At 33.2% G+C, this 22,593-nt stretch overlaps 2 protein-coding genes across 3 annotated transcripts; both read left to right on the forward strand.

The window, feature by feature from the left end:
• The first annotated feature begins 1,555 nt into the window (after positions 1-1,555).
• On the forward strand, positions 1,556-8,520 carry LOC133680356 (serine/threonine-protein kinase GRIK2). Of its 2 annotated transcripts, none has more exons than XM_062103255.1 (11): positions 1,556-2,369; positions 2,515-2,589; positions 2,679-2,723; positions 3,009-3,083; positions 5,177-5,264; positions 5,408-5,532; positions 6,575-6,670; positions 7,418-7,484; positions 7,583-7,698; positions 7,802-7,880; positions 8,029-8,520. In XM_062103255.1, exons 1-11 carry the CDS (start codon positions 2,013-2,015, stop codon positions 8,205-8,207), a joined length of 1,302 nt encoding a protein of 433 aa, XP_061959239.1. In that variant the 5' UTR covers positions 1,556-2,012; the 3' UTR covers positions 8,208-8,520. The 2 variants fall into 2 exon arrangements, with proteins under 2 accessions (XP_061959239.1, XP_061959238.1); XM_062103254.1 differs by having other exon boundaries at positions 1,557-2,369; positions 8,023-8,520.
• Positions 8,521-11,632: 3,112 nt separating this feature from the next.
• Positions 11,633-20,332, forward strand: LOC133680119 (zinc finger CCCH domain-containing protein 24). Its single transcript, XM_062102940.1, has 14 exons — positions 11,633-12,291; positions 12,437-12,529; positions 12,619-12,948; positions 13,050-13,122; positions 13,367-13,499; positions 13,577-13,730; positions 13,910-13,993; positions 14,209-14,331; positions 16,367-16,540; positions 16,611-16,745; positions 17,049-17,144; positions 17,288-17,620; positions 19,612-19,655; positions 19,738-20,332. Exons 1-14 carry the CDS (start codon positions 11,689-11,691, stop codon positions 19,979-19,981), a joined length of 2,619 nt encoding a protein of 872 aa, XP_061958924.1. The 5' UTR covers positions 11,633-11,688; the 3' UTR covers positions 19,982-20,332.
• The last annotated feature ends 2,261 nt before the right edge of the window (positions 20,333-22,593 follow it).

Here is a 22,593-nt window from a genome sequence, read left to right on the forward strand (position 1 = left end):
AAAATAAATAAATAAATAACCCACCAACATAAAAAAAAAATCTTTGCTAGGAACACAAATTCAGACAGCAACTTCATGTTAAAAAAATTAGTGGATGGTTTTGGTTTTAAAGTTAAAAAAAAATGAATAAATAAAATAATACATCGATGTTTAAGGGTGTTTATGTAATTGTCAATTGATATTGAGATTAAAAAAAATTGAAAAAAATGGTGAGTGAAGAAAGAAGAAGATAGAAATGACGGCAGGAGGAAGAAAATGTAGAAATTTTAGAAACACTTTGAATAATAATAAAAAAATAACAAACATGTAATATTTTGATTTTTTTTTGGTTATTCGAGTCGGTAGTAAAATGACTTGTTATGTCAATATAAAATAATTTATATTTACTAGATTTATGTTATAAAAAAAATTAAAAGACCTGTAAAATATTGTGGAGAAAGATTTATTTTATCATGAATTACTACAATGAATTGATGTTTTTATTCTTTTTAATGCAAGTCAAGCAATGATAAAATGATATCTTCACGGGTTCAATTAATATTTCTAAAATAAATTACTAATCTATCTTTAAAATAAAAAACAATTGCTTTATTAACGGGGCTTCATGGTCTTTTATTTTATTTAGTTTTTATTTTCAACATGGTACTTATTTCTTTAATTATTGTTTTTTTAATATTTTCTAGTTTTTTTTCTCTCAATATTTTATTTATTTATTTATTCTAATTTTGATCATCATTATTTTAATTTTAATTTTTTTATTTTTTTTCAATTTAGCTCATAATTATTTTATTTCATTTAGTTTTTATATTAAATTTGATCCTCATTGATTCGATTATTATTTATTTGTTTTTTTTTAATATTTTGTGATTAAGAGTTTTGTCTTGTTTTTTTGTTTGCCTTCTAGAGATTAATTTTGGTCTCATGACTTGGATAATTGATTTTAAATATTTGTCTGATTTAATTAATTTTTTCAATTTATTTTTTACAAATTAATTTATTTGTTGTTTTCATCACTCAACATTAAATTATTAGATCTTAAGTTTCATTATTTGTTTTGCTTTTCTCTTTGTAGGGTTAGTTATATCTTATATCCTGAGTAATAATAGTTGAGTTAACCCATGTTAACTCTAGTTTTTTTCTTGTTATAACATTTATTTTAAATAATTTTTTTTACTTTTATAATTTGATATTAAATTATTAGTCAAGTTAATGTGGGAAGACTAGAATTTTTTTTATTGATTTAACTTTGATTTTTGCTTTGTGTTTTTTTAAATTTTAATTTTGGTGATTTAAATATTTTTCTTTAACTTTTTTTTTAAATTATTTTTTAAAATTTTTATCATAAATTATTATAAGACTTAGCTTTTATTTTTTATAATATTATCTCGATTTTATATTTATATTTTAAGTTAATTAGTAAATTACTGCAATTGATATACATGGTATTTCCTCACTAAAAATAGGAGATTTTTAATAATAATTGCATAAATAAAACCAGCTTCTCCAAACGTTAATAATAGTAGTGGAGGAGTACCAAACATACAGCTTCTCCGGACACGCTTCCTCTTGTTTTTTTTTTTTTTTGAAAGAAAAACCTATTTTTGTCTCCAACAGCCAAAACATTATTTCAGCTCCATATATGCTCTATTTATTTGATTGTATTTTCTCTCTCATGTATAAAGTGTCATATCTCTCTCTCTCTGACAATCTTCAAATCTCACCAAATAAACCCCTAAAAATTGTATCCAAAAGTAGGGTTTCTCTGAAAACTCCATTTTGATATTTGATTGTTTTATGTTGGTGTTGTAGTGGAGTCACAATCAGGACGATGTTTGGTTGGTTATTCAATATTATTTTTAGTTTAAGCTATCTTCGTTTTCATTTGGCTGAATGGCATCCTTTGGAATAATCCCAAATCCGATCATCTCTTCTGTTCCCTTTTCTGTCTTCTTTTTCTAGCCTTTTGATTCTTTATTTTCCTGGCTCTGAATTTTAGGGTTTTTCTATTGAGAATGATACATAAGAGCTATTCGTTTGCTCGAGCAATGGGTTGTTGTAGCTGTTTTGGCTTCCTTAGGAAGCCCAAGCGAAGACCCGTGCCCATTTCTAGCGGCGGGAGAAATTATCATCACCACAATAATAATAATCATCTCTCCCAGGAATTATTATTAGATAGTGAAATTGATGATGATGGTGGGGAGGATGATGGTTCTTTTAATGGTGACATTACGGGCACTAGTTATTGTGATTATGCCGAGTTGCCGAATCGTGCCAAACGCTCTGAAGAGAATTTAAGACTTAGGGAACTGAATGGATTGGTTTGCAGGAAATCTCCTGTCAAGGAAACCCATCTACTCGTTCGCTCTGAGGTAATCGTTTTTTTCATTTGAATTTGCATTTTAACATGGAATTTGCTTATAATCCATTTGTATCTCCTGGGTATTATTTTTGTGCATACAACTTACAGTTCCGAGTAGGGGTTCTTGTTTCATTGTTTGGTTGAATGCTTTCCAGGATGAAGATGGTAATAAGATGATCAATGAATATGTTCGCCAGTATAAGATTGGTGCTGGTAGCTATGGCAAAGTGGTAAGCATAATGTGGGGAGACATTCTTTTTGCTCGTCTTGGTTAAGAAATTGGTCTGTTAGCTTTTTATCAACCTTGTTTCTGCAACAGGTTTTATATCAAAGCAGTATAGATGGAAAGCTTTGTGCAATTAAGGTAGTGTTTTCTCTCTGAATCCGAATGCTTCTTTTTGTGGTGGATAAAGTAGGAACAACTGTTTATCAAAAGAAGTACCAACAACTTAGAGAGAGTAGTCACATCTTTTTTTATGAAACTTACTTGGATGGATTAGTTTTAATTTTTTTTTTGTAGAGAATTCTCTTTTCTATTCCCTTTTGAAATTTTTTTATAAGTAAGAAAGTGAGATTAACTCTCAGTTAAAGTAGCATACAACTCTTCTTATTTCTTGTAAACATGTGCAATTTTTTTCATCAATTGCAGGCCTTTCATAAGTCTCATTTGTTGAAGCTGCGGGTTGCTCCTTCAGAGACTGCAATGACTGATGTTCTTCGTGAGGTATCTGCTTCTACTTACTCTCTTGTTTTGTGGTCTCGAGTGCTTTCACAATTTGCAATACCAACATCTGAACCTTTGGGAAAATGCTCTAGCTTTATCCTAACAAAATTATTATTTTTAAGCTCATTGGTTGGCGGGGTTGCATCACCTTACTTATTAGACCATACTGTATTTACAGTGGTGTGGTTATTGTAATGTCTACAATAGCTTGCATAAGGTTCTTTAAAGTGCATATACCTTAAGTATATACATGGGATTTGGGTTTCAGACGTATTGAGATTCTGAAGGAATTAAGATTCAAAAATCTTGCAGGCTTAACAAAATTGCCATTGAAGTTTTGCGATGAATAGTTGTGGAAGTCATGTGCTTGATAAAGCTGTTGACGGAATATCGAAGAAGGTACTGGATGATTAGAAAAGGTCCTTTGTTTTGCTATACGAGTTCAAGAGTGATACTTAAGTTTCATGTACTATTGAGGCAGTGAGCTTATTTATCAGTTGATGTACCTATGAGGAGAGATGGAGCATAGATCTTCTAATTGGAAAATCAGTTTGGTTTTGTTCCTGGGAGATCTGACTATGGAGGTTATCTTTCTTCTCTGGAGTTTAATGGAGAGAAACAGAAAGAAAAGAAACCTCCTCCACATGGTCCTAATTGATTTTAAGAAGGTTTTTGACAGGGTACTAAGAAAAGTCCTTCAATGGGTGCTGAAGAAAAGGGGAGTGATTCTACTTGGTACTAAATGTGAGAAAGTGTAGGTATGAAGAGAATTTCCTGGTGGTGACAAATGAATTTCCTATTACAGTCAACTAGGACCAAGGCGCAGCCTTGAGTCCAAATGTATTTTTGCCCTGTTTGTGAATGAACTGAAAAGTTGTATCAAGATGATATTGAATGGTGTGTGCTATTTGCAAATCATATACTTTTGAAGTATGAAACTAGAACTAGGACCAAAAAAAAATTGGAGTTATGGAAGAAAACTCTTAGAATTCTCTAGTTATAGACTACCAAAACATCAACAGAGTACATACATTGTAATTTCAGCAATATTGGATATAGAGTTGGTGATGAGTGTAAGAAGAAGATGTGTTATGAACTCATTTTCTTAATTCTTTCAATATTGTAAATTGTTATTCAGCATTTTTATCTTCAGAAAATTATCTTATTTCATATTAAGCAGTTATTATTGATTACGGGTGTTAATATATTTCCTTCTTTTAGGGTTTCTTTGCCTAAATAATCACATTTACACAATGTTTTTTCAAGAAGCCATTTGATGAATGAATTTGAGTATTATGATTTTGCATAATTGTTTGTTCTTGTGGATCGCAAAAACACAAAGTTTCATGTGAGTTCAAGGGTTTAGTCCAGTGGATTCTAGTAATTTGTCCCTTTTCTATATGTTTTCCTTGTTCTTTTTTTCTGTGATATAGATCAAATGATGATTGTTCTACCAAGGGGGATTGTTATTGGTCAAGATGCTGTAGTGTGACTACTTATGGGAGCCATTCATTGAATCAAATGTTATTTGTAATCAGGGTGGTTCTTATCGAAATTGTATCAGAGTGTTGCAATTGACAAAATTCAAAACTTGGATGAAGGAAAGTGATTGGTGGAAGTGAATATCAAAATGTTCATAAAATGAGTATAGTTTGAGATGTTATGATGTATGCGTGGAAGCACAAGGATTGAGGAAGAAATGAGTACATTTATGAGAAGGTGCAGGTGATACCCGATTCAGGAGAGTTATTCTAGATGGTTTGTCTATTCCTATGTTGATCTATTTGATCTATGATGCCCTGGTGAGGAAGAGTAATCAAATTGAAGTATTAAGAGGGGGGAGGGTGGTGGACAAAAGATGATGAGTTGAAGTGATGAAAAATGATCTAGCATCACAACAGCTTACAAAAGACTAATGGAACCAGATGTAGCCATTTGAGTGAACATTCCATTTGTATTTTGTAATAACCTGGTGCTCATTATACTTGATTGGCCCTTTGCATGTTTATAGTATTAATTGATCTGTTTAGCTATTTGCCATGAAGTACTGTTGGATGAAGTAACACAAGTTGTTATTTCTTTTTCCCTTGCAGGTTCAAATCATGAAAATGTTGGACCATCCTAATATTGTCAATCTCATTGAGGTGATTGATGACCCAAATACAGATCACTTCTACATGGGTATTTCGTAACCACATTCTTTTTCCTTATCGTTTCAATTTGAGTGTGCTCAATCTCGTGATTGTGATTTTGTGTTGAATACATGTTTATTAAGTAGGATGGACAGCTTCTTAATTGACTGGAAATTTCTTTTCTTTTCTCAGTTCTGGAATATGTGGATGGAAAATGGGTGTGGGAAGGATCCGGTCCTCCTGGTGGAATTGGTGAAGATACTGCTAGAAAGTATTTGCGGGATATTGTATCTGGGCTGATGTATCTTCATGCTCATGTATGTTCTTGATAGCTCAATTTCTTGGATATTGTTTTGTTAGTATGTTCAACTGATTATTCTCTCATCTATTTTATTTTCTTTGTCTATTGCTATAAGAATCATTTTTGTGTTTTGATCTTCCACTTTCAGTATTTCTTATCAAGTTATCCATAACCAAACTGACTTGCGTGCACTCAGACATATTATCATTATTTTTCATGTAGCACTATTATACTAACAGTAATTGGCCTAGTAGATTTGAAAATAATGGTTTAAAGCTCACTGGTATTTCTGTAACTTCCTTTCCCTGCATGTTTGAATGCTAGAATGACAATGTGGTTGCTGGTACTACAAGCTTGTTATTTAAACATTTGGTCTCTAAAAATGTTTGCCATTGTCTTACTCATCACAAGAAGAAAAGAAAATTTACTGCCTGCTAGTCTTGATGATTATGACGAATTATTACATTCACATTTGATAGTTGATATTAATCCAGATCATTTTGAATATCTTTTTGAAACTTCAAACTACTGCTTGTTATCTTCTCTGTATATATAGTCTGACTTGCTCAGTACTAATAGTTAGAAGATGGTGACTTCAATAGGTAATTTTAGCCAAAGCAAATCTTTGACCATTGGTTTTGCTTGTTCTTGTTATTTTAATCGCATTCTAATTGGGATACGAGATCTAGTTTTGATCTCCTTTTGATTTTAGCATTCACAATATTAGTAGTTTTCACTCCACCAGAACTCTGATGTAATTCAATATGAGCTTTCCCCAAAAAAGAAAAGATAACTGACAAACAAGAGGAAAGTCCAAGCAGACAGTATTTATCCTTGCATTGATTTCTTGAACTTTGTTACATGAATGGGATTCTATGGAAGTTATGTGAATTAACATTGTAGTTTTTGTTACATGAATGGGATTCTATGGAATTAATGTGAATTAGCTTTGTATTCTCTTTGATTTTATCAAGATGTTTTATGGATGCTGTGTGTGCATTTCCTTTCAATATACAAATATCTCTTCTATAGTGAACTTTTCTTCTTGTGTTAAACAGAATATAGTGCATGGGGATATCAAACCTGACAATTTGTTGGTTACTCGCTCCGGTACAGTGAAGATAGGAGATTTCAGTGTCAGCCAGGTAGTTGAGGTAATGATATTGCTTCAACACAGGTTTAGTTCCAGTTAGTTTCTTTTATGGAAGAAGAGCTAGTGACAAAATTCTATGATTTTAAAGTAGACTGTAAGATGTTCCGTCTCTTTTTTTGTTGTGGTGGTAGATATGAGTTATTCCATGGGGGATATGTTTTTTGGTACTGAAAGTTTATAAAGGAAAGGTTTAAATTGTACAATGCTGGCCTTGATGAATGTTGTACTTGTAAATATCATTTCTATCCTGAACAGTCAGAATTTTGCGCTTGCATCTGCTTGTTTGAATCCTCCCTTTTCCTCGTCTACCTTGCTGGGGTACTCCTTGAAGTTCAACTTGTAAAGATGTCGATTATCTTTCAGCAGCTCTGTATAAGCTAAGATCATTTGAGTGCTTTATAGAAATCAAGTATGAGATTTTATTTGTATCTAAAATGGAAGAGTTGTTAAATTTACAACTTATCGGGATTTTTTAATATTTAACCTGTAATAGCTACTGGCACACAAATTAGATTACATGCATCGCTATTGTTGACCTTGGCTCTTCACAATCATTTGTGGTCATGCAGAAAGCATTAGTACTATATGAAGTGTGCATATTTTCTGGTCCAGCACCTTAGAATGGTAAAATTATTGCTTGCTATGTGCTGGCAAAAAATGGATATTGTGATATGACACCACTTTACACTCTTTTTCTCCATATTAGAAGTACTTTTGTTTTTTATAACTGCCTTATTTGGTTTGGTAGGATGATAACGATGAACTTCGTAGATCTCCTGGGACTCCTGTTTTCACAGCGCCTGAGTGCTGTCTTGGTAGGTGTTTTGTTAAGCTGAGAAATCTGTAATGCTTAAGCTAACAGGACATGAGATCAGCTTACATCTGTGCCTGGATTTGCCTTCTGATTGAACAGGTCTAACTTACCATGGCAAAGCTGCAGACACGTGGGCAGTGGGAGTGACTTTGTACTGTATGATACTCGGGCAATACCCATTTCTCGGAGAAACACTCCAGGATACATATGACAAGGCAAGCAAACTAACTATCATTTCCATTTTATCTTCTCTGCTTATTTAAGCCTCCTGCTTTACAAATTTCTAAACAAGTGATTTTGTGTTTTCCTCTTTCCCAGATTGTCAACAACCCCTTGGTGCTCCCTGATGAATTGAACTCGCAGCTGAAGGAATTACTCGAGGGACTTCTTTGCAAAGGTGAGTAAAATCTATTTGTTGTCAACATTTGGCCTTTCCAGCTAGGGCATAGGCTTTGCAAGCTCCCCTACTGGGTAAACACGTTTCCTTTTATATTTATCCCTCGTATATCCTGTTTTGACTTGAAAATTGTCCTGTTAAGACCCAGCTCAGAGGATGACACTGGATGCTGTCGCAAATCATACCTGGGTTATTGGGGATAATGGGCCGATTCCTCAGTTTTTGTGTTGGTGCAAGCGCAGTAGCAGGGAACCATCTGATGGGAACGACAATGGTATTCGCAACCACACCGAATCAAATGGTAGCGAGTTCGGCAAAATTGTATAATGTATAGTAGGAATTCCAGTTTCTCCTTTGATTTTGGTTTATCATTTGAACTCCCCGTATGTGATTGGCCGGAGTGCCATAATATCTTGTGAAAAAAGGATGTGAGCTGTGGTTGGGATTTTGAAGAAAAAAAAATCAGAAAAATAAGAGACAAGAAAGATGTAGGCTTTTGGGACAAGCTGTCAGGATTATATGTAGTAATATCCTAACTTCCGACCCAATAGCGGGAATATGATTCTTGAGTTTAGTGTTTTCAACTGAAAGACATTCGATTTTTCCTTCATGCAGTTTTAGTGAGTTTAGATTATATTTATGTATTTGTGTTCTTCAACTCAAATTATCTCAGTTGTTTGAACTAATCCCTTTTCTTTCTTCCCAGATTGCAACCACTAATCACCATTTAAAACTCCCTTTGTCTCTCGGAATTGCTGTGCAGGGGGTTCTTAAATGATGTTTTTACAGATTTAAAAAACTTTACTTGATGCCCTTTGGATTTCTTCTGATCTTGTTCTTTTCCTTTCTAGGTTACTTAGCCCTTCACACCTGAATTATTCAATTATATGTGGTATTTTTTATTGATAATTACAAAATATTGATAGTTATAAAATACGAAGTTCATATTTATATTTATTATAAAAACTCAGAATAACCTTTTTTTAAAAAAATTATAATTTTTTTATAAGAATAGTAAAGATTTAAAACAACGTATTTATATCAAAGAGAGAGAGAGAGGTAAATGTTGGCAACAAATGCAAGCAAGTCAGTATAAATAAATTAATAGAGTTTTTTAGGTTTATCTTGTTGATTGCGTGACGTTAAAAGTTTAAACCTAATACTAGAGCAAAAATAAATATAATAATCAAGTAAAAATGATAGGCACAAGAGACATGCATCATATTTTTTTTTTTTTTAAGATTATTATAAGAAAATATAAAGCGTGTGACTTTTCTTACTTTATACATTATTATTGTTTACTCTCTTATATTTTACGATGAACTGTAATATTATGATTTTTTATAAATTTTAATTTTATTTTTAATTTTTTATTTTGTAGAATTAAGCTTTTTTGAGCTAAAATTAGACCTTAAATGCTTTTTTTTTTTGTTGGGAGAGTTGAATTGAAAAATAAAAAATCAAAGTAAAATATGTGTAACATACTTAGAAAGTTCATTTTCATCCTCTTTTTATTAAACTATTAGATAATCGGTCCTTCTAATTTTTAAAAAATAGATTTTGGATATGCAACTTTATTTTTTTATTTTTTTAATTCTTTTTTTCATGGATAAGGGAGAGAGGTCGTTGGATTATGGTTTAAAGAGAAAAAGTTGTTGGAGAAGATTTAAGCCACCAAAACAGTTGATTTTTGTGTCAAATGATTTCATATGATAATAAAGTTTTTATTAAATGTTTTTTAAACCTTCAAAACACCTAAAAAAACACATATGAGCTCAAGAAGATTTATAGTTCCAGGTGATTTTGAGTTTTTGACCGGTTTTTGTATGTTTTAGAGGTCATGGATTGGTTTAACAAGATTTATAGGGTGTTCCCCATATATTTTTGGTAAAACAAATGGGTTGAAAATGATTTTTTAAATAAAAAAAAACCCCATTTTCCTGTCAAATCAGTGGCCATATTCTAGGATTAACAAATTAAATGTCTATTTTTTGTTATAACCAGCTGAGATGAACAACACGCCACATTAAACTTTTTTAAAAAATAAAAGGCCCACCCGCGGCTTGCCTCATTTCTTTCTCTTTTTATATATATTAATGGCTTTTTGTGTGTGTTTTTTAAAATGATTTTTAAGTTTATGTTTTAATTAATGCTCTTTTTTTATTTTAAAAATAAAAAGCCCACTTGTGGCTGGTCTCATTTCTCTCTCTTTTTGTTCATTTTTTTTATATTAATGGCTTTTTGTGTGTGTGTGTGTGTGTTTTTTTTTTTAAAAAATGATTGTTAAGTTTATGTTTTAATTAATACTATTTCTTTATGATTTCTTGGGTTTTTAATCCTTCGCTGAATAATTTATTTTTTAATTATATTAGATATGTTTAATTTTTTATGGGGTTGGTATAATTTATCTTTATTTTTTTATTTTATATAGATTAAATATTTATTTTTTACAATAATTTTAATATGTGTAACCTTGAATACTATTTTTTCCCTTTTATTTCTTTTAATAAATTTTATGTGTATCAATCTCTATTATAAATTAATTTTAATAAATAAATTTATTTAATACAATCTGATTAATGATCTGTATTGAGATATTAAATATCTTGATTTTTCCAGTTATCTTTTTTTAATCGTTAATTACTTTTTTGTTTATTTATAGGGTGATTCATGAATTATTTAATTGGAAGCGTGCATAGCTTTTTTTATCTATATTTATGATTTTTTTATGTAAAAAAACACGTTGAAAAACTCTACATGTTCAAGTTTTTTTTATCAAATTCTGGTGTTTTCAATTTAATCCTTATTTTTATGATTTTTTTCCTTAACTCTTTTATAAAAATTTTATTATTTTTAATTTTATCTTTCAATCGAACTTGATAGTGCATTATTTTTTTCCTTCAATTTTGATCCTTGTTTTTTATATATATATATGTTTTTCTGTTTGTTTGTTACCCTTTTTTTCCCATATAATTTAAATAAATTCAATTTATTTAATTGGTTGAGACTATAACCCGAATTATTATATATATATATATATATATTAAATTTCTTATAATGTATAAATGTTTTACTGGAAAAGTAATATTGAAACCAACTTTTATATATATATATATATATATATGTATATATATATATATTATGAGGTGTTACACAAATATTAAAGAGAAGTTAAAAAAAAATATGTAAAAAAATAAGGTCAGGTGGGTGGGTACATGGTTAGGTGAAAAAGACCCTTTATCCAACCCGACTAGATACGGATAATGATTATGAATATACCATTATACCCTATCCTATCGGGTGTGGCTGCATAAAAACCTGCCCAGCCCCTTGCCAGTTGCCACTGTTGTTTTGTATATTTTTGCACAAGTGTGGCTTGGCTTTTGTAATTATATTTTTATAAAAATATATTAAAATAATATATTTTATATTTTTTTTTTGATATTAATATGTTTAAATAATAAAAATATATAATTTTAATATTTTTTAAATAAAAACTAATTTAAAAAACAGATTATATGACGAAAACAAACATTTCTTTAAGTTTGAGTTTTTTTTTTAAATTTTCAAGCAGGATGAATGTGTTTGATATTACAGTTTAATTGTTTTTTTTTAAATTTTTAGTTTTAAATTAAATATTTAGTGTTTTTAGACTATATTATAAATAAATGTTAAAAAATAAAAAATTATTTTGATATTGTTTTAAATAAAAAATATTTTAAAAAATAAATAACATAGTTTACTTAAAAAAAAGAATGAAAGAAAGAACCAAAGGACGAGGGTGCCGGGACTAAAACAGACTCGACTCATGGCATCGTCATCTCCAAAGAACCAACTCTCTTCTTCTTCCGAAACCCTAAACCTCCCGACCGAAACTTCCCTTACCCAGACCAACCCAATGAACGCCCAAGATTCACCCATCCCCCCTGAGCAACAAATCCAGCCGTCCAGCAACCAAGATGACACCGCCACCACAACTGGGGAGAAGCGAAAGCGAGAGAAGACAACAACAACAACGACAGAAGCAGAAGCAGAAGCAGAAACAGAAACAGACCCTTCACTCAATCCATTCTATAAAACCTCGCTCTGTTCCTACTTCAGGCGGCACATGGGGGCCTCCTGTAGCCACGGCAGTGCGTGCAAGTACGCGCACGGCGAAGAGGAGTTGAGGCCCCGCCCGGATAACACCTGGGATCCTACCTCGGAGCGTGCCAAGAAAGCTATCAAGCTGGACACCACCAATAATAATGATAGTAAGGAAGAAGATGAAGATGAGGAGATCATGATGACTGATATTGCTGCTGACGGTGATGGTGATGGGGGTTGTTTGGATACTGGGCTTAGTAAATGCTTGGTACATTTGCCCCGCAAGTGGCTTTCTGATCATTTGAGGAAGTTTCTAAGTGATCAAGTGCGTTTTACTTTTTTTCATTTTTTTTTTGTTCTTATTAAGTTTTGTGGTTTTCCTAATAATCGATTGTTATCTGTGGTATGTCATTATCAAATGTAACTAGGAATTATTTCAAGCTTTCATTACAACGTCTCTGTTTTTTCAGGGGATTCTTTTCAAATCTGCTAAGAAAAAGAAAGGCATGTCCGTGGGTTTCCTAAGTTTCGAGGATGCTGAGCAATTGAAAAAAGCAATCGAGGTACTCCAAATATTGTATATACCCCATGAACTCAAAATAAGTAGCTAGCACTCTGTAGTGGTTGGTATCTGAAAACTTGAACGTGGTAGGAGCTGGAAGGAAGATCTATTGGAAACAAGAATATAAAGGTTGCCGATGTCATTCCCCGACAATTTGAGCAGAAAATCAAATCAGCAATGGCTGCCCCTCAAAACATTCCGCAGACAATGGAACCTGCATTGGAAGGAGAAAATGCTGGGATCTCTAGACCTTCAGATGCTATTGGGGATGGTGATGGGAATAATGACAATTCAACACAAGATGGTTCAAGCTCTCAGGCCAAATGTGCCCGTGATGTCGCAACACCTCTTGCTCATATGCCTTATGATGATCAATTGGAGCACAAGAAGAACTCTATCATGCAAATGCTCAAAAAACTTGTTAGGAACACTTTTTCTGTTTCACTTTATATTTGTAAAGTACTATATGCTGCAATGTGGCGCCTCAGCAAACTGAACTGCTACATTTTTTTTTGGGACAGACAAGAAATGCACGCAAAGCTTGTCCTAATGGAGTTTCTCTTCCAGAATGGATTCTCAGATCTAGAGAAATTGGTATTGTTTTCCTTTCAATCTTTGCATATATTATCACTCCAGGAGAATTACTTTCTTTCTTACAACAATGTTGGTCTGAAAGCTTGAGGAAGGAACAAAGGGTTTCCTCATGAAATAATAAGACTCCCATATATGTCATAACATTTTTACTAACTGTCTGTATTTACTTCTCATTCCACTTCAAGGCTGCACGAGACTCTTATGGATTCTCACAGCTGCTTTTTTTTTTCCCTGATCCGTGCAGGTGGTCTTCCATGTGAACTAGAGGGTATACTTGAATCACCACTTAGAAATGGATATCGTAATAAATGCGAGTTTTCTGTTGGATATTCTCTTCAAGGAAAACCTACTGTGGGTTTTATGCTAGGAAACTTTAGGTATTTCATATTCACTTGTTTTTTAGGTACTTGTTGGCATGGGGATTGTTTTGAAAATGCTAATATTTGTTTTCCAGGGAAGGTGTGACAGCTGTAGAAGAACCTCTTGGCTGCCCCAATGTTTCTAGTGTTGCCTGCAAGTATGCGTCAATCTTTCAGGAATTTTTGCAACAATCTGGCTTGCCAATTTGGAATAGATTTAAGAATACTGGATTCTGGCGTCAATTAACGGTATGTGTTGCAGAGCATGTAGAGGCAATGGAAGAAGTTCAACTAATAGCATTGCTGCTGCTTCCTTCCTGTTGCTCTCTTGCAACTCCGATAAATTTTGTAATCTTGTGTTGAAATATGTCTGAAACTAAAGTTCATTTGTCTCATCTAGCATTCTATATCTTAATATGTCTTATAAGGTTCGAGAAGGAAGATTACCAAGGAAAGCTGCTGATATTGCAATTCCCGAGGCCCACATATCAGAGGTCATGCTTATTGTTCAGGTTTGTATTTAAAGATTTTTTGTAAGTGTTTCTTTGTTAAAGTGATAATATGTCATGATGAAGGACAGGCAGCATAACTAAGTTTTGTTCACTTTGGTATACTTTTCACAAATCAAATGATCGAATTCAAGTTTTCTTTGTCAATTGGCAATGCTTCTTTGCATAGAATGTTGGGTTACTGTTTACAATTTTTTTCCGGTTATTTGATTACTTAGGTCTCCTCTGTGGGCTTTGATGATGACATGATAACCATTGAACTAAGGGGGTTGGCTCATGCATTTACCACTGGAGCTGCTGGAAGTGCTCCACCTTTGCCTTTAACAGCCTTGGTTATTCAGGTACCAGTTCATTGCAGTGTTCATTATTTTTACTGAGCTGAACTTGATGAACAGCTGTCTGCACTGAAAATCAGTGTGGTTGTCAGCAGCTTCTGTGTTTCCGTCTCATTATCTCACATAATTGAATTGACCAAAACATAACCCATAAAAACAGAAACTTCTCACAATATTCTGTGTGATCAACCAAATAATACTGTATAGTTTCTGATAGATCTTGCTATCATCTGGAGATGACAATGGCATTACTTGCGTTAAAAGAACATTTGATTTATTTAGTTCTGTTTTGCTAATTGCTTTAATTCGTGCAGACTAGTTCTTATATACTATGTACATCTATGTCCTTGTATTGATTAAAATACTCTACGTTTCTTTGTGTAATTCATATAAAATTTGGCAAGGACTGTATATGGAAGCATATATAGTTGAAGCATGATTGATTGGGATAGATTGAGGTCGGAGAACAATGGAGAGGTTGTAGATTTAGGTCCCTTGTCAGTGGCGTAACCAAGATTTTCTTCATCAAGTTTAATTTATAATTACTGTCTTTTAAAAAATTATATTGATTATTTTCATACTAATACTACTTTATTGAATGATAAAGTAGAATGAAACAAACAGATGAATTTAATCGTTCTTGTTTTTTCAGTTTAGTCGTAGAAATTATATTAATGATTTATCTATAAAGCACAGGCACATGTTAAATTTTGTTAATTTGGATGAGACATTCTGAGAATACCTATAAAAAATTATACATAAGGATAGACTTGAGCTTTTTTCTATTTAAATAAATTTAATTAATAATAAATAAATCAATCAATAAAATACAAAATATTTAAAAATTAAATTACCAAACTTATTAGACTTTATAGGCTTATATTGTTAATGGAGATTAAAATACTGAAAATTTGATAGAAATGAAGAGAGACTTGAATTCTTGAAATAACATAAGAATTAAAGGAGATAAAATAAGTTGTTATTTTTAATGGATCGAGGAAAGAGAATTGACAACAAAGAAAAAAGAGTTTTGCCTCACTCAGAAAGAAAGTTAGAAAAGAAGAAATTTTAGAGTCCTTGGAATTTTAAAAGTGAAGGGAAAAAAAAGGCCGTGTCCACCTCTTCAAGGAATTCATGGATCAATGGAAGAATGGGGAAGTGGGAGTTGGAATGCAGCTCAACTGACCCCCTCAAATGTATGTGGCCTTGCCAATGGCCTTTGTTATCCCACATCATCTTTACTTTATATGTGTTTTTAGGCAATATGGTCTTTGCATGGTCTGAATAGGCAGCCCATAACTGTTCCAGTTGGGCCTGACCATTCAGTGGGTTATTTGGAAATCAGAAAGCATAAAATTTGACTAGTAAAGTCGCATGGGATTGGATTCATCATGAACATATATTAAATGCTGCATTACTGAGTTGAATATGTTAGGATTGGATAACAAAATGGGCTAGCTCTGTAGGTTGGTTCATGGTTGTTGGAATTATACGATTCAAGCATCAATCGTTTCTATTAGGTGCATGAATTGACATGTACAAGAATCATGAATCTCACAATTCGTGTATTGAATTGGAAGTATTGTACGATTGTTTTAGTGCTCCCCTTACAAAAAAAAGAAAAAAGAAAACAGATTTGGAAATTAGGGAATTCCAGTATTTGGGAGAAAAAAATAAAGAGATGAAGGAGTTGCAAACTGAATCATAATGATTTTCTTTTTGTATTTGATAAACATATCCTTTGAAAGGTTTTTTAAACTTGTTACTGAATCTCATGATTCATGATTCAAGAAATGAGCTTTACGATTTACAAGTCAATCTCAATTTGACAAACATGGGTCAATTCTTTCAATTCTAGCTGCAGCTGGAGAATTTTACTATGATAATGCTCTCTTTATTTGTATGATTGTTGTGTATGTTTTTTGGATATACTTGATGCTTTAAACCTTGCTGCAAAATCTGGATGTACTATATTTTCCCTTAGGTTCATGATCCCATAATTCGCTCGCTAAATCCTTAAATGTTGACTGTTTCATTTTAGGATCACCAAGGACTATCAAATGTTGCACCAGCTGATGCTCCATTGCGCACGCTACTCCTTCCAAACGCAAATGGTGGTTCCGAGGTTCAAGCAACCAGTAATGTTGCTGAAGCAAGAATTCATGATTATATAAGTAATCTTCGGTTCTCTATATCACCAACAGCTTTTTTCCAGGTGAGGAACTCGTATTTCTTATCTTTCTTGGATGGTGAAATTGAATTTCTTCTTAGCAATCACGTTGCAGGTTAACACCCTTGCTGCAGAGAAACTATACTCTCTTGCTGGAGATTGGGCTGGTCTGGGTCCAGATAGCTTGCTATTTGATATATGCTGTGGGACAGGAACAATTGGCCTCACTTTAGCAGATCGTGTTGGTATGGTAATAATCGTACGCCTTTCTTTGTATGCTTTCTTGTTTTAAAGTAGCCACACTGTGATTGGGATTTTTTATCATTCACTGGCCTGTTGCACGTATAACTGCAGTTTTGTTAAATATAATCTTTTTTAAAAACACTCGACTTCTGGAGGCTTTTTGAAGTTGTTATAAGTGGGTACATTATGTCCATTATACTTAGAAATTAGTAGATTTGACTCTCCCTCCCTCCCCCTCTCTTATTTTCTTAACCCTTCTCTCTGTGATAAATATGCGACTGAACTTATTTTCATGTCGAAATTTCTCCAGGTTGTTGGCATTGAAATGAATGCTTCTGCAGTTTCAGATGCTCATCGGAATGCTGAAATTAATGGCATAAAAAACTGTAGATTTGTTTGTGCAAAGGTGACATTTGGTTTTATCCCTTTTTGACTTGGTTACTATATGCAACACCAATTAGATGGCCTTTATCAAGATAATACAGTCTAATTTCTTAACGTCTCCTTTCAATCACTTAATTATCATTTCCATTAATGGTGAGGTAACAGGCAGAGGATGTGATTGGGTCTTTATTGAAGGAGTATCTAGATGTGCCTCAGAAAGAAGGTGAACAGCTGAATGCATCTGAAATCAGGGATAAAGAAATAGCAATTGTTGAAGTTAACAATGCTCCCATGGATGATGTCCTAGACTCTAGCAAGAACCCAAGCCATGATCTTGGAAATGGTGAAGGTGCTTCTGGGCATTCAGAAAATGATGGACAAGAAATCCAAAGTCAACTTCAGAAGAGTTGCACATCAAAAGAAGGGAGTTCTTCAATGTTGCATTTTAAAAATGTTGTTGCCATTGTTGATCCTCCCCGTGGCGGGCTGCATCCCACTGTGAGTGTTGTCTCCTTATGTTATATGCATGTGATTGTCTTTGTACCAAAATTTTCCATCTGTCAAATGGGAAAACCTAATTATTCTCTCTGTCATTCTAAGTCTGCCAACTTAGCTCATACTATTGAGTCAATTTAACCTCGTATTATATAGTTGCAGTCAACAAGGTCAGTTGAGCTAATTAGCAAGATTTTGAAGGATAGCTATCTATATGCTAATGAGCATATATTGGGGCTATCTAATTGATCTTCGACTAAAAAAAATGTAAATGGAAAATTTTATTTTGTTGATTGACAAATAAATAACCTTTTACTTTGCCTTCATTAATTTGAGCTACTTCATATTTAAACACGTTTCTTGCATATGTAATCATAAAATATGATGGTTGCATAAATATATGTATATTTAAATCTATATTATCTTTGAATAACATAAAATTATCAGTTAATTTAGTTATAACGATAAATAAAAAGTAAAATGACATACAATTCTTTTTTCTAGCATTTCCTTTACTTGATAACTAAAAGAATGATATCAAAAATAATTTTAATTGAAATGAAGATTTCTATCTTTGTTTTAACTGTATATATCATGGATAAATTGCAAAGCTAGCATTGCAACTTAGAAAAAGCCTTTAGCTATCAATTAATCTTTTACAAGTTTCATTTTGTTAAAAAATGAATTTATATAAACATGCATATGAGATTAGTCAATATCATATGTAACATATTAATGAATATGTTTAAAAAATAAATAAATGGATAATGATCAAGTAGATAGTTCCCTATCAATATGTTCATTAACAAACCAGTCCTCAACCTTCAAAATTTTGCTAATTGGCCATATTTGACTAGAATTGTATTATAAGGGTTCACCTGACTCGATTATTAACACAGGGGCTAAACTGATTGATTGGGGACCACATAGAGGGGAAACTTTTGGTTTAGCCTTGTCCAAATTGGCATGGTGGTTATTCTATTCGTTAATCATTTGAAACTGAATTGCAGAGTTCAGTCAGTTATGTTCCCTATATTACTGGCTTGAGGTTTCATGTTAAGCTATACCCTTGTTTAAGTTTTTTTGGCTTCTATTTTCTTGAGCACCTTCACTAATGGTTTGACCTACAGTAGGTGCCTTTAGTCATTGGCCCCTTGTTTTTTCGTGATTATTTCACATGGAATTTTAGCTTTTGTGGGATGTGCACTGTTTTTATGCTTTCCCTAACAGCTTTGACCCAGCCAAAGGGTAGCTTACCGTGTTTGTTAGCTCTCAAATTTCATTACACAGCTTGATAATGATGATGGTTGTCACAGTCCAACCATAAGGTCAAGAAGTTGAAGGTTCTACTTTGAACCTAAATAGTATCCACAAACTGGATCAGGAAAATGGTTTTAATTGAGAAAGACAACTATCAATTGCATTTTATTGTTTTTTCCACTCTTTCAATTGGTCCAGCTGTTGATGCCATCGAAAAGCTTTATCTTGGCTATGGTACTGGAAAAGTAGCGCTTGTTCTGCTGCTCAAGAAGGGTTGTTATTGGGTTTTTATATGATAATGAAACTTAGGTTTATGAAAGCTTAGGGCATGCTGCATTTTCACAATATGCATATTACATTAATTGAACTGGTTCAGTGAATAAAATATAAGTGTATTAATAGATTGGCAAATCAATGTTGAAATTGGTCATGCTGCATACTTCCCCGCTGAATCCACCTTTTCCTTTTCAAAAGTTGTTCCTAATGGTTTGATGATAATATATGCTTATGATGGAAGCGCTCAAAACTTAGTAACTGCATCAATTGCAAATGAGTATTTGCATACTCACAGCATTTATGACTATTTAATTTGGAAGTTATTCTCCCATAATTTCCTTCACATCTGTCTTTGAGTTGAATGGTGCCCTTGCAAGTATTCAGAATATCTGTTTGATCACCAAGTTGATAAATATGTCATTCAAAGCATTACTGATGGCTGTTTGGTCAAAATGCAGGTGATTAAAGTTCTGAGAACTCATTCACGTGTACGGAGACTTGTGTTAGTGCCACACCCTGCTTCCTTTAACACACATACATATACTTTCGTGAAAGTTTGACTTACCTTGTTGGGTGTTTTGTAGTTACATTTCTTGCAATCCTGAAACCTTAGTGGCCAATGCTATTGAGCTCTGCACCCCTTCTCCTGAGAAAGTTGAAAAAGGGAATGGAAACAGGGCATGGAGGAAGATGAGCAGCGCTGGTTTGGCACGGCACAGAGTCAAGTCTATGCCCATTTCAGAGCCTTTCCGACCTGTAAAAGCCGTGGCTGTTGATCTTTTCCCACATACCTCACATTGCGAAATGGTGATGCTTCTGGAGAGGTAAGTAGAACTTCTGAATGTCGGACAGCTGATTGTATGGCAAACCCTAACAGAATCGATAAAAGGCTCTGTTGAGTCCTGTTGCGAACCAAGATTTTGGTAGATTCCTTCTGATTGTTCCAATTTTTGGTCAATTTTGTCAGTCATTGTTCTACTTGTTTAGGTTTTTATGATGTAATTTGGAGTAAAAACGAATGTTCTTCATCCTCATAAGGTACTCTTTTCCCTGCGGAATTTGTTTACCAACAACAATTAAAGATCGCAAAAGTTGCATTACTGTTACACGAAGCCTTGTTTAAACATTTTGTTTTGATTATTGGTTGGAAAGCCATTATTGGCCTTCATTTTCCTTTTATAGTACTGATTGTTTTAGTTGTGATTTTCTCTTATGATGAAAATAGTATATCTTATTCAACTTGTTCATGGAAATCTTCTGAACTGGGATTCCAATAGGAACATGTCAAGGATCTTTCCAAATATAAATGGATGTGAAAACACAAGGTAAGGTTTTGTATGGAGTATATGTCAGCCTACCCATTTTGCCTACCAACAAGAGAATATAGTGGATGACAAATGCAAGGAGACTTGAGAGTCAACCCCAGTTGGAAATTGCAGGCCGCTTTCAAGCCATTCACGAATATGGTTTTGGTGGGCCAAAACATAATTGTCGATAAGATTTTCTTTTATGCAAATTAATTATGTTATATAGTTTATCTGATACCACAAAATAATAATAATAATGGTCGGACTCGGAACCAAAAATTTGACTTAGGTTCTGTCCATTCTAATACCGCGGGATGCACGATCACTTGGCCCACCCTACTCCAGACGAATTTATTTCACACGGTCCACGAGACTGGCAATTGAGGATTTGGGATTTTACCAATATCCTGTCCATGTATTTTTTTTTCTTTCTAACAATAAAAAATATTTTCAAACCAATTTGTGTCTTTTATCCAACCTATTTATTGAGTAATATTTATTCTGATATCTATCATTACAATATCATTTATTATTTAATATAAAATAAAAAAATATAACCATATTTAAGACAAGTATATGAATTAAATAGAAAAATTATAAATGTTATACACTTATATATTAAGGACAGTGATGACCTAGATTTATTCATATTTTTTAATATTTGATAGAAAGATGTTTATTTTTGGTACAAGCCTATAATGAGTTACAAGAATAGTCATGGGTCTAATTACTGGGCCTTTATTGAGCGTCCTTTGGGCTCAGATAACACGCTTGAGTCTAGGTGTTGGGTGAGCACCCAGGACCTCGTGGGCTCGAGCTACGTACCCAAGCCTAGGTGTTGGACTTTTTTTTTTTAGGGGGGGAGCTTAACACCCTTTATGATCGGGTTGTGCACCTAGGCCTAAGTGCTAGGTGAGCACCTATTACCTTTTGGGCTCGGGTTGTGTGCTCGAGCCCAGCCGCTAGGCATGTGCCCAATCCCCGTTGGCCCTAGCCTCAATCTTGAGCTCAATAACATGACATAATGTTTATAGACTCCACGAGTGTCTTAAGCCCAATTATTTTTTCCTTCATTAATGCACGTGGAAGAGATATCCTCCTTCATCAATACAAGTGTAAGAGATTTTTATCTCTCATTAATGTTATCAGGATAAAATGACTTTCCAATCCCTCAACTAAAAAAAACAACAAGGTTTATGAGCTCTAAATAGCTCTTGAACTACCCACATGTTTAATATTTTACATTAAAAAACATATCTATCTCAACATAAGAACAACGTTATTTTTAGAATTTAATGCTCTCTAGCATATTTATTACTCTTTTTTTTTCCTATAAAATTATCGACTTTACCATCTAAGAGTCTTTAAATCTTCTAAAAGAAGACTTTTTGTAGGTATTTAGAGGCATTTATCAAGAAACAGTTTCCATTACTTTGAAGGAGTTATTTAAATGAACATTTAATTAACCCACAATCCAATCATCGTAAAACCTTATTTCTAAGCATATTGGATTTTGGAATATCATCAATTGGCACCGTCTGTGAAAAAACAAAAAAAAGCCCAAATTTCTTTCTACAACTTGTTTTTGACGTTTCCAGATCATTCCATAGCAGATAATCAAGACACATCTAGACCTAGACACATAACAAATCTACTTGTTATCGTGAGTACTTCTACCCAGCCAGACTTCCAATAACTCATCAATCAAGTACAACTTATGACTCAAGCGATGTTAGCTACTCAAGAGAAGAATTGAGCTTTGTTGCCATAACAAGTCTCAACACCCTCGACAAAACCAGAGGTCCTGATGACACCGTAATAGGCTATTCCCAACACCTATAGGAAATTACACTACTCTGAGGAGTCTGGGCAAAACAACATTCGAGACAATGTCTTGCCTTGATGTTCATAAAGTCCCATAAGGAATCACTCTCTATAATACCTTTGCACAAAGTGGGCATTTGAGGCGTGCTCTTTCTCATTATCATGGGTGGATAATAATTGGCAATCCCATCATTCCGTATCAGAATACTCAAGCTCCCCAAAGCCGAGTAGATAAAAGATCAAAATGAGGTCAACCTTTGAGCATATCCAAGAAGATGCATATAGCCCTCATCAAGTGTGGGGATGACT

The sequence above is a fragment of the Populus nigra genome, chromosome 19, assembly GCF_951802175.1.
Source record: "Populus nigra chromosome 19, ddPopNigr1.1, whole genome shotgun sequence".
Classification (NCBI taxonomy): domain Eukaryota; kingdom Viridiplantae; phylum Streptophyta; class Magnoliopsida; order Malpighiales; family Salicaceae; genus Populus; species Populus nigra.

Bases quoted from the DNA above. Each gene is read 5' to 3' on its own strand.
- LOC133680356 (XM_062103254.1), top strand. From the start codon at position 2,013: ATGATACATAAGAGCTATTCGTTTGCTCGAGCAATGGGTTGTTGTAGC. The intron at 2,590-2,678 runs GTAAGCATAATG...TTTCTGCAACAG, and splicing joins CTGGTAGCTATGGCAAAGTG to GTTTTATATCAAAGCAGTAT. The intron at 5,533-6,574 runs GTATGTTCTTGA...TGTGTTAAACAG, and splicing joins TGATGTATCTTCATGCTCAT to AATATAGTGCATGGGGATAT.
- LOC133680119 (XM_062102940.1), top strand. From the start codon at position 11,689: ATGGCATCGTCATCTCCAAAGAACCAACTCTCTTCTTCTTCCGAAACC. The intron at 13,123-13,366 runs GTATTGTTTTCC...TGATCCGTGCAG, and splicing joins TCTCAGATCTAGAGAAATTG to GTGGTCTTCCATGTGAACTA. The intron at 13,500-13,576 runs GTATTTCATATT...TTTGTTTTCCAG, and splicing joins TTTATGCTAGGAAACTTTAG to GGAAGGTGTGACAGCTGTAG.